General features: G+C 40.0%; 1 protein-coding gene across 1 annotated transcript in view; it reads right to left on the bottom strand.

Annotated features, from left to right (window-relative positions):
* The window catches only part of LOC134635592 (hatching enzyme 1.2-like), a 6,573-nt gene extending 1,536 nt beyond the window's left edge, over nt 1-5,037 (bottom strand). Inside the window, exons 1-8 of the mRNA XM_063484968.1 lie at nt 4,984-5,037; nt 4,686-4,713; nt 4,543-4,593; nt 4,031-4,162; nt 3,671-3,788; nt 2,848-3,026; nt 2,286-2,367; nt 1,900-2,024 (exon numbers count right to left, since the gene is read on the bottom strand). Coding sequence (XP_063341038.1) covers nt 1,900-2,024; nt 2,286-2,367; nt 2,848-3,026; nt 3,671-3,788; nt 4,031-4,162; nt 4,543-4,593; nt 4,686-4,713; nt 4,984-5,037 — 769 coding nt within the window. The remainder of the gene's footprint in view (nt 1-1,899; nt 2,025-2,285; nt 2,368-2,847; nt 3,027-3,670; nt 3,789-4,030; nt 4,163-4,542; nt 4,594-4,685; nt 4,714-4,983) is intronic.
* Nucleotides 5,038-20,265: the final 15,228 nt, after the last annotated feature.

The raw sequence follows: 20,265 nt of genomic DNA, 5'->3' as shown, positions 1-20,265 counted from the left end.
CGACCATCATCCACATGATCAAATGTCCCTCCTGGATGCAATGAATGCTGGATGCCTGGAGATATCAGCAGAAGATTGCCAGGGATGGATCGGGCATGCCAGAAGATTCTTTCCTATGTGTATTGCCCTAGATGACATAAGATGTGATGTGGATGAGAACCTGTGGCCAAATGGAGAAGACCGAGTAGATTAGCATTACTATTGTATGTGTATCAGTGGATGGTGTGTATACAAATTCTTGTATTTTGGGATTACTTGGTGCAAAAAAATAAAAATACATAAACAAATATTAACGAATTCTGCATGATGTCTGATTCATTCCAGTAACATATATTGAAATTATAAACGGAGATGTGTCCTTGTTTTACACAAGAAAACACTGTGTAATGCTACATGTTGTTAGTGTTTTTTAGGTCATTGTTTTGTGGGTGACAAAGTGTGTTTGTCGGCTGTCAACCTTTGCTAGTGTTCTGGAAGAATGAGTTTATTTGAGTCCTGAATAAAGTGTTTTGGTAGTTGTAGTGCATTTTGAATGTGAAATGAACTGCTTTGCCAAGCTGAAGGTCAGTTAGGAGAATTGTGTGAAGAGTTTTGCAAAAGTGACCTAAATATTGAGAAATGTGTCCTAGCGTCTGTAAAAAACTGTAAATGTGGTTTTTTTTATGTTTAAAATACAGCAGCATAGCATATTGCAACCTAGAAGTATATTGTTTACATCTTGTTATTATAGTCTCACTACCAGAGAAGCATTTTGATTGTTAAAGGGGGATGTAATGTTGGAACTCTTATTTTCAAATCACCGGAAGTGCACAGGTACGCCGGCTGTATGTGCGTGTGCTAGCTTAGCAGTTGACAGTTACGTGGAAGCGCTGATCCTGATATACTGAATAAAGGAAACTGTATGACAACTCCGAGGCGATTCCTTCATAAGTATTGAAGCCACAACATGTTGAATGTGGTGCACATTAAAAAAGGCACTGGTAACATTCTGTCCAACTTTAAGCACAACAAGTATTTCTAAAATAACTCTGAGCTGCTCTAAAAAACCTGCTATTATATTTATTATTTAGCTTAAACAATCAATGAAATGAAACAATACTGCCCCCTTTTGCTTGAAATATGGAATTTAATTTGATAGCACTTATTACAAGTGGGAAACAACAAACCAAAGATACCCCCTCCCCCCCCAAATAAAAAGAAGAAACCAAGAAGAATAAAAAGACATTTTAAAGTGACATGTACTGAAAAAAAGTTTTTTAAAAAATCTGAAAAAAATGGTCAGGTTCTTCTTCCTCTTCTGACACTTGCCTACATATACACACTATATGTTGGTCATGTATAGAGTAAGACAACAATCATGATCATTCCACGAGAGATTTGACTTTTTGATTGTTGTTCACACATTTTTTCACTTTGCTGTTTTGCCAAAACATATTTTTTGAAACATGTCGCATTCGCTAGGTTTGGTCTGCATCATTTACAGTTACAAAGTTAATTATCATCAAAGTACACAGATAAAGAAATCAGTTAATTATAGTTTATTGTCTGACAAAAGATGAGAAAACCTCAAGAGAAAGTGAGATAATGCCATCACCCTCTGGTATATAAGCCTGCAGTTTATCTCTCTAAAACAAAGACCCAGAACTTCAAATCTCTGCATGTGATATATATGCAGCACATATGTGATATTTGCAGCACATTCTCTTTTATAATTTTGAAGTATCGTGGATCCAATCCTTTGGTGTAATCCTGGTGTGTGGACATCTGAAGTATCTGGATGCAAGGTTGAAGGTTCTTGCTGAAATTCTGGTTTGGAAAAAAAAATCATTAACTCCAGTTAGTACTTGCTTCATACAAAAAAAAAATTATTTTCTTTGTGAGTGTGTCTTAATTACTCACAGCATCCATAAAGCCTGTTTACACGAGCAATGTCATTGGCACTCATTTGAAAAGCATTTCCAAAATTAAGATTAGGATTGGACTTGGCAACAATCGTTGGCTGCCCATTCTTGGAGAAGGCGTCTCTGAAAGAACAAAGAACAGCGTGCACACACACACACACACACACACACACACACCACACCACCATCATCATCATCCATGGTTATATCAAGAACAGAGGAGAAAATGGGCCCCTAAAGTATTGAATAGTCACATTAAAATTCCCTTTCTCACTGTGTGTGCGTTTTGTTTTTTGTTAGTCTGGATTACATTTTCTTGCGGAAAATGTAAAACATGTAAGGTAAAATAAAGCCTTAAAAGGTCCACCTCACACAGAAACTCACCTGCGATAGTGCATGACAGAGTTGAAGTCATAGGGAGTCTGCAAATTGTTGGTGGCCACTTTCACAAAGTTTTTCTCTTGTCCTAAACAGAAATTTCCAGAAAATATTACATGTTTTTATATGCTGCCCCAGTGTTCCACCTCAAAATCCGTCTTCAGTCTTAGATAATGCTCAAACTGTAATCTTCAAAGAGCTGAGTGTTAGATAACCAAAAGGTCTGCATTCCTTAATGTACTTAAAATATTTACATCCTAACTAGACATTCAGTTTTTTCAAACTTTCTTAGCAATTAATTTTTACATGCATGACATGAGGTCTAAGAAGTTTATAGAATGTATACATGGAAATGCTAGCTAATCTCTCCTGTGATCCTTTGTTTGATAGTCTTGGGAGTAAAGAAATACAAAAGAAATCTTCTATGCAGTGCTTTCTGTAGTGTTTTATCTGCTGAGTTTGGAAAAGCACAGATTACATGTAATATGTACATTGCTGTAAAACAGGATTATGTGTCCCATTGTCTACTAAGGTAAGTGTAACCAACGTTTTGCGTAGTTGAGCTGACCTGGGATGATGTTCGCGGTAAGGATCGTCACATACAGATCTCTGTCGGAGCGGACCTGCTCGTGGTGGAAGCCCAAAGCATGAAGAACCTCATGTTGCACCGTCGACTGATACAAGCAACCATTTCTCTGTAGGGAGATTACCTGTCCTCGGCTCTGACGGCCCACGTATGAATAGCACCTGATATACACAATAAGATCACTTTAAAAAAAACTAGATGGAGTGTTCTATAGTTCAGCACTATACATCATCCTTCTTCAGCTAGTCATGCCAAGGCTAAAGTACCAAAAAAAAAAAAAAAGCGATGACAGTGATCATGTGATATGTAAGATCATATCTTACATAATACTTAAAATAATATTAATAAATAAAAATACACGGATATCTATTATCACCCAAAATAAGTAAACAGAAAGCAGTCAGAGCAATCTAAGAAAATTTTAAACATCTGTCGTCCCTTAATCATCTAATAACCCACCAGATTCATCTAATCACCTTACAAGGTGCCAGTCTCTACTTTTGGAATTAATGGACCAAATAGTATGTGAAATAAATAAGAGCAGACGAATAAAATGGTCTTTACACTCCTATGCAACCCTATACATTTCATCTAGTAGCAAACAGTGAAAAAACTGGAGATTTTACAGTAGAAGGTCAACACAAAATGGTGCTTCAACAACCTGTTTTGATGACAGATACAGAATACTTGCAATGCTATTAATTTTACACTTGCATTTTTGGAGGGTTTTGAGGGTGTGGGCGTATCAATCCTGTCCTGTCATATAAATACAAATACAGTCTAAGTACAGTGAGTTCATTCTCACCCTTGTCCAGAGAAGAAGTGAATGAAATCAACGTGGTTTGTCCTCCAGACAAACCGAATGCAGGTGGAAGCGTGGAAGGTGACTAGGGCATTGATGATGATGTTGCGCTCTTGGTCGCCTGCAGAATCAAATATGAGTCTGATGAGGAGCTTCTTCAATGTTCAATACCTTAAATGTGTTTCAGCTGTTTCAACTTGGCAACATGAACATATAGGTACTATATTATATATATATTATCCAAGTCTGTTTTTTGTTTTTTATTCTTCAATAAAGATGGCATTTGACAAGTCTACAAGTCTCTCCATCCAAGTAAGAAATAGCTAAAGTCCTTGTGTAATGGTTAAAGTTTGTACCGCTTACTATATTCAGAGCCGATGGAGACAGGTACGTAGACGTAGCTTCCAGTTTTCGGCCACTTGCAGCCAATGGCTGTGCATGGATCAGCATTCCTGGTAGAAGCAGGTACAATGTCGCCATGAACCAGCGGTTTTGCTGCAGAACAACAAACAGAGAGTGGATAAATGTTCCCTACTTAAGCTGCCATTTGCTCAGTTATGTCAAAACAAAGAGATACACGTGTACAGCATTTAATGTAAAAAAGTACAAACAGGTAGATAGAAAGACAGACAGATAGAAAAATAGATACTTTATTGATGGCACAATGAAAATGTTTGATGATAATACTTGTACAAAAAGTAAGATATAGTAACTTAAAACAGCTGACAACCCAATAAATGATCAAAAGGTTGATTGATCATTGTGACTGTTGGGAGTCTATTTTATGTTAACATGTCAGTTCTCAGGAATTTTTCATTTTCATCTACAATTTATATGTTAACAAAAAGAGCTTTATTTTGTAAATTTTCACTTACATGAGTTAGCATTGACTCTTTCAATGATCGCTGAGGCACCCAAAGTCTCATCTGAGGACACAAGATGAAACCAGCAGATCAACTTTAAGCTCTTATATTAAAAACACTTCAGTATGTTGGAAGTATTTGATCACTGAACGCACCACTTATATCTCTAATGACAGCAGCCCTCTGCAATACAAAAAAGGGAAATTATTTACTTACTTTTAATCACATTTGAAATCATACTGACAAATGTTATTGTTGACAAGCAAAAACTATTATGTGAAAATACTTAAATTGCCTCATGCTTAAAAGCTCATAAAATCTTAGATAAACACTTTCTGGAAATCCATCATTACCAGCATGTTAAGCAGACATTGGGAGAATTGCATGACTTTCATAGAACAGCAGGCAGCGTTGAACAACATTTAATCCCTTTGCTGGAAGAGTCCAACTTACCAGACAAACGGCCGTCATTGAGAGGAAGAGGGAGAAGAAGAAGGCTGGAGTCATGATGTTGGTCCTCTGCACTTAACCTACAGTCAAAATCTGAACAGCACTGTTAATAAAAAACCTTAAATGAATAAAACTGCTGCAATAGAAAGGTAAATAAGTTGGATAAGGGAAACCCAAAAGCTTATTCTGTTCAACTGGATGATGAATTTTCTCCCCCTGTAAACGCTGCACTGAAAACATCCACATGAAGAAAATCAGCTATCTGGGATGTCCCTACTTAGATGATTCAGCATGCATGGAGATGATATGAGGAGGTGAGCTGCTTACCTGTTGTACCAGGCGTTGCTGGATGCAGCAGGTGTTCGGCTGCTCCATCTTTATAGATAGCTCACACAGGGTGTGGCTGAGGTTTCAGGAATGTCTTTTAAACTTAGTTATGAATTCATTTGTTTCTTTTTGTGCATATCCAAACACTAAAGCAGCAACAATTATCCAGGAAGGAAACTTTAATGAAGGAAGTTGCGAACATATATTGAGACTGACGTAAGCATTCAGATCATTAAATTATACCAATGAAAAGTGGCACAACTGAAAGAATTGCTGGTGTAAATGAAATTTCAATCAGACTTGCTGGAATAAAATTCATTTAACAATGTAATTACCTTTGGGCAGAATAATCAATTAAATGAACATTTTATTTCCTCGCATGTACTCAATTTACATTTTTGCCTCAGTTTTTAAAACCTTTCATTGTTAGCTTACAAAATAAAGTTCTTCCTTCTGAAATTCAGTCAAGTATCAGATAAAGGAAATACTCACATAAAACGCAAACAAAATGAATCTGGTCTAAATGAACAAAGATATGAAAATAAGACGCAAAAGAAGGAAAACTGAACAAACCAATTCATCAGACCTTCTGGGATAAATGTGCAATAAATTAATGAATAATCATTTTAAAATCCTGTAGCATTAGATAAATACAAATATAACCAATGTGACTGACTAGCTGTGGGTTGGTAGGATATCTTCTTTAACAGTTAGAGTTTAACATTTAGCTCAAGGTATTAACAGTAGCTTTTTTGGCCAAAGGCTAATATGTCCTTGGCTCCTGAGTACAGAGAACTTTCTCCATCAATTCTTGGTAAACAAGACACGCAAGGAAAGAAGATTATATCTGAATAGATGACAAAAGGCTCAGTGATAAGTGAGACAAAGGGCTGGGATGGAAACCAGGAAACAGTTTTTAAATATTTTTTTCTAAATACAGCACCCTTGTGTGCAACCTGAAAAACAGAAAAGCTGTGCTTGAAACGATTACATAAAAGATAATATATAAATCACTAAATGGAGAAACAATTCAATTCAATTCAATTCAGTTTCATTTATGTAGTGTCAAATCAAAACAACAATAGCCTCAAGGCTTTATATTGTAAGGTAGACCCAACAATAATACATACAGAGAAAAATCCCAGCAATCATATGAACCCTCATGAGCAAGCACTTTGGCGACAGTGGGAAGGAAAATCTCCCTAGGCTCACACGTAACAACAAAAAACACCTCTAAGCTTGCTCACCAGATAATACATGTAGCATTGGACACTATATTTTAGTATGGAGGTCTATTTTTGAATTCATTATGCATTCATTAATTTTGGATGCATTACTGTACCTGCCAGTCTTACTGGTTCATAAACAGAACATTTCACTTTCAATTTGTGAAGTGTGATGTAAATAGTCATGTTTACTGGAAGCTTTGGGGAGTGCCATGCTGGCATTGAGATAGGGACTTGAAGAACTCATTTATGTTTGACTAATGACATCTTTCAGCACAGCAAGGCTGTTTGTTTAACTTAGGAATGTGTGTTCTGGGAAGGTAAAAAATAGTTCAGGGCAGTCTCCTTCCTCAGAAAACGGTTTAGCGTTTCATCTGAATGTTTTCTCCACTGCAGTGTTTTTCTTTTTCTTTTCCTTTTTAATAAACCTCACTTCAAGGGCATGCTCACCTGGTGGTTGCAGTTTTATTCAAGAATTTCCATAACAGTACATTGTGCACTGTGAGTCTTGCGTGCTACAAAATAACATTCAATATTTAGTATTTACTGTTAGTTACAGTTATCTACACTGTAAAATATAACTTGTTGTTTCAACTTAAAAATATGAGGTAAAGGGCTGCCTTAAAATTTTAAGTTAAGTCAAGAAATAGAGTTTGTTCTTGTAACATAACCAAATGTTATGTTGATGAAAAATCACGTTGTCTAAACTTTCGCCTTAGTTTAGTTGACTGAGATTTGTTAGTCAGTTCAACTACTTTAATTGTCATTTTTACTTGGGAAAACCCTTTCAGCTAATTTAAAATAATCTATTGTTTAAACTCTTGTCCTAGTTCAGTTGACTTGGGTTTTTTAGTTAATTCAAATACTTAAGTAGTTCTTTTAACTTAGGAATCTATTTTAGCTTAACTAACATAATCTGTTAGCTAAGCTGATTTAAGTTTATTAATTACCTGAGCTCCTTAAGGTAGCTGAGTGAACTCGTAAATCAGCTTCATTTTAATTATCAGAGTTGATTGACTGGATGTAAAGAAAAATGTGTATTGAACATCTTAAGTATTTTCTTTTTAGCTTTCCAACATCCATTTCAGCAAAACTACCTGCTAGGTTTATCTTAGATCTCAGGTTTAAATATCTACATTCCTTTAAATTAATTTTCTGTTGTTTCTTCTTGTCTTCTTGTCCTTAGCGGGTGACCAGCGGCGGTGGTCTGCCGCGCAACCAGTACGCTGCTGTAGGTGCCGCAGGTTCTCTTGCTTGACCAACGATTATCTTCCACGCTTTTCGATCTAAGGCGATGGTTCTTGCCTGCTCGAGGTCAAGTCGATGGGCCTTCAAATCATCCTGGATTTGTTTCATCCATGTCTTCTTTAGTGCATTTCGATGCACCCTCCAATCGGTGGGGCGGGTCAACCAGAGTAGGCCATGGGGGTAGTGGCTCGGGTCCATTCGACAAATGCGCCACGAACCTCTCCATAATGGTCAAGCACAGCAAAAAGGAACCCTTTCAGGTCAACAGATGTAAGACGGGTAAATTCTGCTTCAACCTGAGCAATAGAAGAAGAGGGGTGGGGAGTACAGGCAGAATTTAAAAAAATGCTTTGAGACCCAAATTTAAGCACACGGTCATCTGAGGCCCATTACAGAAAACACAAACACACAAAAGCAAACAAACAAAAAGATGCACTTTACCTCCCTTTCAGCGAACAAGGAAGTTCAGAGAACAATAAGCCCTGTCTTGAAATCTTTTAAAGTAGAATGATTGTGAAAATGACTTATGTGATGTAAAACTTTAGTAAATGTGCGATTAAAAGAACACTGAGTAAAAGGACAAGTAACAATGTCCTTATTCCTCAGATGTTTACCTTGACGAGCAATACTGCTTTAGTCCAACTGCCTCATTAAAGTTACACAACAGGCTTTTTACATTAAAGCCAGCAAGTCCATTACATACTCCCTTTTTAGATCTGAAATACTGTGCACATTCTGTGTATATGCAGTGGACAGCAATTTACCCAAAAGAGCGCAAAGTTTGCAAGTCCACCTCATTTAAATGACAAAGACAGATGTGATCATCTAGACCTGTGAAAATAAATTAATGACAAACCTGCAGTTATGGATGTTATTACAACCACAAGAACCTAAACAGTCTGCTCCATTGCTTTTGTTAATGAATCATTTGTTGGTAGCACGTCTGAATATTTAGTTTATGCCACCTGCATGCGATCATCAATAGTGCAATATTACGTCTTAAGAAGTAGCCTGACACTACAATCTTTATATCATTTGTTCTACAGAGCTATTAAGTTACAATATAATCTGTGGTGTTTCCAGTATGACAAAATGCACAAATTGTAACTTACCATTTGACTCCACTGACAAAAATAAATCCCCAGCATCAAGTTTGGCTTCACAGACCTAAAATAAGTAAAATAAAAATATATGTTATAATTATATTGTTTTCGCCATTTATTCATGTTTGCTAATTTTCTGACATATAAACAATGTTAGTTTTGTTACAATACAGGGAATGCAGTTTAATTAAAAGGTAAATTATGCAACAACAAAAAGAACTTCTGCAGTATACCATGCCAAAAATCAGTGTCTCTATGCCAATTATTTTATCACTACAGCTCTTTTAGTATGGAAACTCACACAATCTGGTCATACTGATCACAAGAGTTCAAAAATAAGTCAAAATGGAGCTGTTTTTAAGCATAAAGCATTTCAGGGTAACAAATAACTGCACAATATAATTACTGCAAGAAATAAACACACTGGACGACTATCTGACAAAAACTAATATAATGCTGGTTTGTAGACCATATTTTGTCTCAGTCCTCAGTGCACTCTTGCAGCTTAGCATGCAGCAGTTAATAACAACTTAAGTGATTACATAGGGGTAAACAGATGACAACAAGCATAGCAGTCCTGCCAAAAAATTCTTTTTGAACCCAGCCAGTTATTGGAAATATTGCCAAAATGAACCTCCACCAAAATACAACAGCCTGTGAACTTGAAAGAAATTTACAAGTACAGAGACAATATGAAATAAGCTTTATTAAAAAGCTGAGTTAGCTTGCTAATATCGCAACAGTTGTTGAGTGTACAACCTTAAAGCTAGAGGCACAATACTTGTGATTTGGTCAGTGCTACATTAAACCCATAAAAAAGGCCATATGTCAGTTTATTAGGTCAAGTTTGGTCATGACACACAAGCTGGACCTTGTTGGCTAAAGTTACATTAGCTAAAGCAAACATTTCGGTAAATGAGAAAAACCCACGTCATGCCATAAATTCAAAACATGTTCCAACTTTTGTAGCTGTCTTTCCTTATAGTTATAACCAGTGTTACTCACCTTGAAAGCATATTCCAATGAAGACGATTAGAAAACGTCCAAGTAAAGTGACCATGTCGTTAACCGCCAATTCCCCATGATGCACCTCGGTAGCAGTCACGTGAGGCAGTTTTGAATCCTGCTGTTCTCAGCTTCCCCACATTGTCAAGTTCACATAAGTTGCTGATTTAGCTGGACATGAGTTTTCAAGTTAGCTTTTTTTGGTGTAATTGGGACGTTTTTAACTTGTAATTCTATGTTATAACAACAACTTCAGTCATCTATCGTCAAACAGATAAAGAATAATATGTTAAAATAACAAACATCTAGAATTACATCTTTACAGTGTAGGTTATTGCTGCGGTGTTGTGTTTATTGCGTTGCTCTCTTTTTGCTTGTTTTCTTTTTTCTTCTCACTCAACGGATGATCCAGCAGATTTTGATTTTTTTTTCATTGTTTTATTTTTGGTGTCTTCTCTCAGTGTCCCTTTTCCCCTCTGTTTTTCTTTCCCTCCCTCCCTTTCTTTCTCTCTCCCTTTCCTATCCCCCAATCATGTCTGTCCTGTTTCTAATAGCTTAAAATAAGATGAATAAATAAATAATAAGACCAAAGAAAAAGAAAAAGAAAATGGCCCCGGTTACGAGCAGTGATAGGTCTGATGAAAATGACAATCTGAGGAGCAGTTCGATTAAATTTCAATTCAATTTTGTTTATACAGCGCCAAATCACAACAACAGTCACCTGAAGGCACTTTATATTGTAAGGTAGACCTTACAATAATACATACAGAGAAAAACCCAACAATCTTTTGAACCCCTATTAGCAAGCACTATGGCGACAGTTAGAAGGAAAAACTCCCTCTAACCAGAAGAAACCTCTGGCAGAACCAGGCTCAGGGGAGGGGCGGCCATCTGCAGCGACTGGTTGGGGTGACAGAAGGAAGGCAGGATAAAAGACACGCTGTGGAAAGCACTGTTATGATAGAAACTGATATGAATAATGACTGTTTTTTAACAGAATTCTGAAGAATGAAACAACTCTTGAGTCTGTGTGTGAGGATCTTTGTGAGGATGACAATATGTTTGATGAAGATTTATTGAAATTGTCTCTGAAGAGGAAGAGCTGTCAACCTGCCCACTGCAGTACTAAAACATTAAAAGCTAAGGGAGAAAACAAAGCAGGAGAAAGCAGTATGGAGTCTGAAAGGGTTTCGTGTCTGAGCTGGGAATGGCAAAATCTGTACTCTCCTGTTGACTTTAGGAGGCTCTTACTGAAAACCAAAGGCCTCGGGCTGTTGAAAGTGTAGGACTACTTTCCAGACCTGAAGCTGTTTGTCGTCTCGGGTCTTGACAAATAAATCTGGAAAGTTTGTTGATGATGTGTTATCAGTTCAAGAGATTTGAATGAATGAATGAATCCCTTTATTTGTTGCTTGCAGTTGACTGCATCGAAATTTGGACCTTTCCTACCGTACATACAATACACAAACATCACATTGGGGAGACAGGTCAGGCTAGGTGGCATAAGAAAACAATGAAATGTATAACACAAAAGGGCAGTCCAGAAGAAAAAAAAAAGAAACTCTACTCCTACTGGTCCCCAATCGGGAATCAGTATGAGAACAGAAAAAAACCCCACTCAGCACAAAAAAAGCACATTGACACGTCTCCCCCATCATGGTGAGAGCTAAGGCAGGGTGGAGACAGCAACACTGGAAAACCAAAATCAGTGAAGGAGGAGGACAAAAGCAAAGTTAACAGTTGGGCAGAATTTGCTGATAATTTACCCTACTTTGGCAGTCACACTTAACAAAAGAAAAGGGTGGGGGAGGACGACCCGGCAGTTGAGCCAAATCAAAGAAATTAATAAAACAAAAAGAGGTCAACAGCTTCCCTGGGCCTAAATAAAATAATATGCAAAACAAAAGGCCTGTCTAGCTGCTTGACAAAAACGGTCAGTAAAAACATACAATTGTGACATCGACCGCATAACCTAATGTTTGTAACAGTCCCAACTCTGCTGCCAGTGTATAGGTATAGGGTAACCCAAGCTTACTTGTCCAGCCTCCCACCAACACACTCTGTTTTGACATACACAGAAGCCTTCAAACAAAAGTTCCTCATGAGTGAGAAACACCCAGCTGGCCAGGGAGCTGCTCTTTTGTAATGATCCCTGGCCAGTGATTGGCCTACTGTGCCCAGACCAGCCAACAGACACATGCCAATCAGCTTTGAATCGGCCAATAGGTGGAGGCTTGACACCTGAACGAAAAAAGCAACAGAAAAGCAAAGGAACATCTCATGGCATGTAAAACTCTCCCCCATTAAGAACCGAACCTGGGGTTTGGTAACATGTCTAAATAGCATGGGAGAGTGCGTCTACTACAATGTTCTCTGAACCTTTTTTGTGATGGATTTCGAGAACATAGTTCTGAATAAGCAGTGACCAATGCATAGGCCATTTGGTATAATTATACATCCTGGACAGGAACACTAAAGGATTGGGATCGGTGAACAATGCTTGGGAGTAACGGAATACTTAAAACAGAAAATATGAGTAACTGTAAACCGTTACAGTTACTGTTTAAAAAGGTGATATTCAGAAAACAGTTACTTTGTTGAAATGAATGGATTACATGGCGGTCTTTTCGTGTTTCATATGTTAGGCTATGCCTTCTCTATTTTTGGTAATTCCACGCCGGTGGAAACCCAAACAAACACGCGTTAAGAGGCTCTAATACCTGTGTCTTAATCTTGCAGCCCATGTCACCTCTACTTTCCCGCATAATGACTTGAAGAAATATTTCTAAAAATTATTATTCAAAAAATATTTAATATGGAGGCAACAGGCAGAGTGTTACAGGCATAGCCCTAAAGAATGTAGCCTAAATATAAGATATTTAGGTATTAATGTCTCTCCTAATCTTTCAGAATTAACTAAAATAAACCACATCCCGCTTTTAAAGACAGTAGAAAGCGATCTGGCTAGATGGAAATCTTTACCCATATCACTCATGGGAAGGGTCGCCGCTATAAAAATGATGGTCTTGCCAAAAATAAACTATTTGTTTTCAATGATCCCAAATAAGCCATCACAAGATTGGTTCAGATCTCTAGACTCATGTATTTCTAAATTCCTTTGGAAAGATAAACCCCCATGTATCAGCTTAAAAACATTACAAAGGACCAAGGATAAAGGAGGATTAGATCTGCCTAACTTTAATCACTATTTTTTAGCCAACAGGCTTCAGTTCATCTCTAGATGGTTTAAACACACCTTCTTAGATGAGCCCTGGCTAGATGTAGAACAAGCACTATGTAATAATCTAGAAATTTCAGACCTACTATTTATCAGCTCAAACATCAAAAGGCATGAATGCTTTAAAAGCATCAACATCAGCTCTTCTCTGACAGCATGGTGGGAGTTTCTAAAAATGACAGAGTCCTCATTAATCCCATGCAAACGTACACCTATCTGGAATAACCCTGACATATTACAAAACAATAATATGATTAATTTTCCAGAATGGAGTTGTAAAGGAATTAAATACTTAGAACATATATTACAGAACAGAATTTATTCCATTTGACAGACTAGTTACACAATATGGGATCAACAAGAAAAGATTTTTAGAATATCAACAAATTAAATCCATAGTAAAAAAGACATTTTACCTCAGTCAAGCTGAATTACAAACACCACCAAGTGCAGTACACTTTCTTACTCTTAAATCCCCCAAATTATTATCTAAAATATACAGAACACTTTCTAAAATAGATGAATCAATATCCCTTCCTATTGCAAAGTGGGAAGCAGATTTATCAGTAAGCTTAGACCAAAACTTCTGGTCTCAGGTATGCTTAAAAACCTTTAAATATATTAAAAATCCCAATCTGCAATTAATACAATACAAATTACTACATAGAGTACACTATACTGGTCATCGGATGTTCAAGATGGGCTTTACATCTTCCAACAACTGCTCACACTGTCAAGGCAATACAGCAGACAATTACATCCACGCTCTTTGGTTCTGTCCACCAGTGCAGAAGTTTTGGCGTGAGATATGTGAAGACTTATCAAAGTGTCTGAAATGTAACATTCCAGCCTCCCCTTTAGTATGCTTGTTGGGAAAATTGGATGATGTCACTACAGAAACTAATACAGTCCACATGGTTTTTACTGCCCTAAGAATTGCCAAGAAAACGGTCCTCATGAACTTTAAAAATAAAAATAATCTTAATTCTAATCAATATAAAAACCATCTAATAGATCACATTAGTCTTGATACAGCCTCTGCAACCACATTAGATCAATCCCTCTGGGCTCCTTTGATTGGCTTCATCACCTAGTGGGGGTGGGGGGTCATGGTTTGGTCCTGCCTTCGCTATTGTGGTTGATGTGGAGGTTGGGACGGGCTTAGGGCGCCAGGAGAACCCCTAGAGACGTTATCCCTGGAGGGCTCAACCCGGGGGGTTGTGGTCATAACCTGGTTAGTGGCTCTGGTCACTCTTAGAGGGTGTTCTCCTCGTGGCTGCGTGCAGCGGGGCTGGGGGATGGTCTGTACTGGCGGACGTAGGTTACTGGCCTGGTAGCCTGGCTGCCCCTGAGTGGATCCGGGGCAGGCGTGGGGGCTTGGGGTTCGGGGGTGCTTCGTCTCCGTGATGGGGCTCTGGCTGGGCCTTGGGGGCTTCGGTCCTCGTCGGTGTGTCACCGAGGTTGTGGGCGGGTGGGTGCACGGGGGCTCAGCCCTGGCGCAGGGGGCCTCTGGTGCATCGGCCTAACTGGGGGGCTCTTCAATTGGCAGGGAGGTTGTTCCATCATTGCAGAAGTCCACTCTGCAGGTGGGGGAGAGACATAGGAGAGGTGGAGAATAAACCTAACCTGGGTGTCTGTTGTCTTGTGTAATCTGGAGATGATTGAATGTTGGGGTGGGTACAGTTTCCTCTGCGGTTGGGAAGGCTGGGCTTCCCCAGGTCCTGCGGGGCTTGGCGGTGCTGCTGCCGTAGGCCCCGGTCTGGATGGGCCTGGGCTCCCTTGCCTTGGTGGGTACCAGAGGACGGGGGTGCCTACTGGGGTCAGCTGGGGAGCTGGCCCTAAGGAGGGGCATCTTGCCCCTCCCTTCTTTTCCTCCCCATCCCCGGCTGCCTCCCTCTTCCCGCACCACCACACCCACCCACACAGGTAGGGCCTTGGGGTGCGGGTGTGTCACCAGCGTGCAGGGGAGGCATTCCCCCCCCTCTGTCCCCTTCTGGCCACCTGTGCCTCAATTTTATTCCACAACTTAGACATCCACATTATTCACACTCTCATAACACACACATATATATATAGGGCCTTGAGGGTGACCACGTTAACGGCGTCCAGTGGACGGTCTGTGTATTCAACCCTACCTCTGGCGCCGGTGCCCACCTCTCAATTTTAAATCCATGTAGACATTGAGGGTTCTCGGGAGGGGCCGTGCTAACACCTGCTGCTCTCTGGCAGCAGCACCATGCCCTCCCTTGTTTTAAATGCACTTTAGAACAACACGCAGCAACACTACACATGAGCGGGAGGAGGGAGGTATGGGGTCTTCACACACGCCCGTTCTCTACTAGCCATCGGGGCGGGGGGCTGGGAGGAGGTGTTGGCTGTCCGATTGGCCTCCCTGCTGCCGCGGAGCCTGGGGCGGTCTGCTTGCCTCCACCCCGGGGGAAAGGGTCACATCTCTTGGGTCTGGGTGCCTTTTCCCCCTCTGGGGGCGAGGGTACCTGGACCCGGGGTATAGAGTATGTTTGGGGAGTATGATTGTGTGTACATGTCCATGTATGTCTATCCCTACGTTGGGTGAGTGCTGAGTGTTTGTATATGTGTGCATGAGGGTGGGAAAGCATGTTTGTGTCTGTGTGTGCCTGTTTGTCTGTGTCTATATGTCAGGTCGCGTCTTAGACTCCACCTCTCTAGGAACTCCCAGGCCCTCCAAAGTGTGGAGGTCTATCTCCCCTCACCACACTCCCTGCCAGTGACTGATGCCCTCAAGGGTTGGTGCATTGGTGGTTCTTGGTGTCCGGGGCTGGGTGCTCAGGTATGCACCAGCTCACACCCGGTGGCTATTTGGCAGGGCCTGGTGCCTGTCGCTCGGTCAGGCCTCTTCCGGGGCAAAGGGGGCCCTCGGGCCTCCGGCCTCGGGGCCTGCGACTCGGTTCACTCTGGCACAGCTGGCTGCCGGCAGAGCTGGCGGGCACGCCGGTGCAGCCCCCTCTGGCTTCTGCTCCGTGGCTACTGGGTGACCCCTCGTCTGGGGATCTCCTCAGCCCTTCCCAGGAGGGTGGCACGGATGCCCCTCCGGTGGTACTCCTTGGGCTCTCGCACTCTGGGGCCTCTGGATGTCTGGAGCCTGGATCTCCTCCATGCCTGCTTCATGCCCTGGGGGACGGGGCTATGGCCCTCCACACCCTCTAGCAGACCGTTACATGGGGAAACCTTTTGTATACAAGCGCGCTGATCCACACAGGTGTGCACACGGGTGGTCACAGACACAAACTACACCTTTCCTGGTTGTTACCTCAAAGCACATTGTGCGCCTGCATGCTGCACAATAACATTCAACATTTAGTATTTACTGTTATTTAAACTTAGCTAGATTAATGCAATGGTGTCGTGTTTATTATGTTCCTCTCTTTTTTGCTTGTTTTCTCCTTTTTTTCTCTCAACAGGTGATCCAGGTGATTTTTTTCTGTTAAGTGTCCTCTCTCACTGTCCCCCTTCCCCTCTGTTTTTCTTTCTCCCTTTCCTATCCCCCAGTCATGTCTGTCCCGTCTGTAACAACTGAAAATAAAATAAATAAAAAAATAATAATAACAAAGATCAGTCAAATGGACCAATACGCCAAGGCTGTGATGATCCACTTGGTAAAGTAAATCCGTTAGGCATTTTTCTTGGCATTCAGACAAGAATTCTGATGGCTAAAGAACCAAACGGGACAGGCACACAAAAAAGAAGAACTGGCGACTTGGTCTCTGCTCTGTACAGGCTATAAGAGTTTTTTCAAAGTCCTGACCATTAGACTTCGAGACATGATGCCTTCTGTTATTAATAGAGACCAAATATATTGTGTGCCTGGCAGGATAATAAGTGATAATATCACTTAAATTCCAGATGTTTTGGAAATTTCTAGCCCTTTGGGCATAGATATTGGTCTAACTTCTATAGCTCAAGAAAAAGCTTTTGACCGGGTTGAACACTAATATTTGTAGCAAACCTTGACTGCTTCAGCCCAGATTTTATAGCAACGTTTCAGGTTCTGTACCGTGACATTGCGAGTGTACTGAAAATGAATGGAGTCTTGAGTGGTCCGTTTAATATTCTTATGGAGGTGAGGTAGGGATGTTCTTCATCAGGGATACTGTATTAACTGGCAATTGAACCATTGCTTAAAAATATTAAAACAGGGTTAGCGTTAGTGGACAGCTGCTCCATGTCAGTCTGTAAGTCACTCTTAGTGGTAACTTGGCTTTCCTAGAGCTCTGTGTTTATTCAAGTGTTCTCTGACCCTTGTTAATATTAGGCCCTTGTGCTCAGGTCACAGTCCGGCAATTGAAGACATCTCCTGCCTGTTCTCCGTGCAAGAGAACTCCCTCAGTCTCCATCTTTTCCACCTCTTATAACTTTTTGTAAATTGGCTCTGCATTTCATTGGCCCGTATAAGATCAATGCCGTCATCAGCCCAGCAGTGGTTCGGCTGCAGCTCCCTGTTTCGGCGCATACATCCAACGGTCCATGTCTCGCAAGTTAAACCGGTCCGCCACAGCCCTTTGTGCCCCCCATCCGACCCCCCTCCTCCCACCTGGCTCCTTCATGGTCATCCGGCCTGTACGGTTTGGCAAGTAGTGGATGCTCACTGGCGCGGGCGAGGGTGGCAGTATCTGGTGGACTGGGAGGGGTATGGCCCTTAGGAACGTTCTGCGGTCATTTATTCTGGACCTATCTCTCATCACTGACTTTCACGCTAAATTCACTTTTCCTGCCGGGGCTTACCCATTTATCTAGACAGGACTAAGGTGTTTAGCAAAGCAACCAGCTCTTTGTGTCCTGGGCTCTCTCTCATCGAGGGAAGCCTCTGTCACACTAGCAGAAGTAAGAGCACATACAACACTCCAGCACAAAACAGATTGGGCATCTCCAACAATGGATATGACATGAGTCAGACATGGCTTGTAATGAAGGAACTGTGGTGAAGGTGGGTGACAAAGCGACTTGGAGAACCAAAGCTCTAGCAATATGTTTTGGGACTGTGGCTGAACGTTATTCCATGATTTACTATTGCTCATTCTTTTTGTTCCCCAAGTGTCTGAGACGTCTAAACCTTTGTTATGATTAAACAAAACTATTATGCCATATAAAACCATAACTCTTACTTATCATTAGACCAGCAAACAGGGCAAAGCTAAGCTGGCAGCCAGGAGCTCCTTAAACATCACAGTTGAAAGTGCTTGACAGCTTGCTATTTTGTATAGTTATTTAGTCAGACAGGCAAAGCCAGCATGAACTAGTACAAACAATGACAGTAACAAACGCTGGCTCATTGTTCATTTGTGTGCATGACTGAGGTTTCATAATAGTCTTTTACAACAGTTATGTAAAAACAAATCACCAGAAACAAATCGTCTGATTAGACTACTCTGTGTTGCATCATGATGGTGGTGGGAATATTCAAGTCTGTGGGTGTTTTAATCTTCTCAATCAAAACACTGAATTGAATCCACCCTGCACAAGAAGGAGTAGCACTCTAATCTTGAGAGGCATGATCCACTCTCTGGTTTTGATTTTTTCATACTTTTGTAATTTTGTAGGATTTTAAATGCAGAACATGTATTTATGAAGTAGTATTTGTGCATTTGTTGAATGTGTTGCACATTAAAAAAAGGCACTGGTAACATTCTGTCCAACTTTGTGCTGCTCTAAGAAACCTGCTACCATATTTATTATTTAGCTTAAACAATCATGAAGTGCTATATCTGTAACTGTATAGCTATTGAAAAAAGAGTTCTACGGACAAAATCCATCTACTGCACTTTCCTGTACATCCCTGTAAAATAATGAAACAATACTGCTCCATCTTTACAGACATAGAGTGTGGCTGAGGTTTCAGGAATGTCTTTTAAACTTAGTTATCAATCCATTTGTTTCTTTTTGCTGATGTCGAAACACTAAAGCAGCAACAATTATCCAGGAAGAAAACTTTAATGAAGGAAGTTGCGAACATATTTTGAGGCTGACGTAAGCATTCAGATCATTAAATTATACCAATGAAAAGTGGCACAACTGAAAGAATTGCTGGTGTAAATGAAATTTCAATCTGACTAATAAAATTCATGTAACAATGTAATTACCTTTGGGCAGAATAATCAATTAAATGAACATTTTATTTCCTCGCATGTACTCAATTTGCATTTTTGCCTCAGTTTTTAAAACTTTTCATTGTTAGCTTACAAAATAAAGTTCTTCCTTCTGAAATTCAGTCAAGTATCAGATAAAGGAAATACTCACATAAAACGCAAACAAAATAAATCTGTGGTCTAAATGAACAAAGATATGAAAATAAGACTCAAAAGAAGGAAAACTGAACAAACCAATTCATCAGACCTTCTGGGATAAATGTGCAATAAATTAATGAATAATCATTTTAAAATCCTGTAGCATTAGATAAATACAAATATAACCAATGTGACTGACTAGCTGTGGGTTGGTAGGATATCTTCAACATTTAGCTCAAGGTACTAACAATAGCTTTTTTGGCCAAAGGCTAATATGTCCTTGGCTCCTGAGTACAGAGAACTTTCTCCATCAATTCTCGGTAAACAAGACATGCAAGGAAAGAAGATTATATCTGATGACAGATTTTTAAATGACAAAAGGCTCAGTGATAAGTGAGACAAAGGGCTGGGATGGAAACCAGGAAACAGTTTTTTTAAATGTTTTTTTCTAAATACAGCACCCTTATGTGCAACCTGAAAAAAAGACAAGCTGTGCTTGAAACGATTACATGAAAGATAAGATATAAATCACTAAATGGAGAAACAATGTTAAAATGTCCATTTTAATTCTTAAATTTTTTTTTATTAAATTTCTTTCTCTGTATTCCTTTCATTGTAAATGATCCACTTAGAAGACTCTTTTTATCTGAAAATAAAGAGTGATTTTGTTTGGGGTTTTTTGCAATTTCTGTTATTATTATTATTATTGTTATCCATCCACTTCTGCTTATCCTTTTCAGGGTCGCGGGGGGCGCTGGAGCCTATCCCAGCTGTCATAGGGCGAGAGGCGGGGTACACCCTGGGCAGGTAGCCAGTCTGTCGCAGGGCTTACACACAGAGACAGACAACCATTCACGCTCACACTCACTCCCGCATTC

The sequence above is a fragment of the Pelmatolapia mariae genome, linkage group LG10_11 (assembly GCF_036321145.2).
Source record: "Pelmatolapia mariae isolate MD_Pm_ZW linkage group LG10_11, Pm_UMD_F_2, whole genome shotgun sequence".
NCBI classification, from domain to species: Eukaryota; Metazoa; Chordata; class Actinopteri; order Cichliformes; family Cichlidae; genus Pelmatolapia; species Pelmatolapia mariae.
Note: the sequence above shows the minus strand (reverse complement) of the source record. Positions and strands in the feature narration are given on the sequence as shown.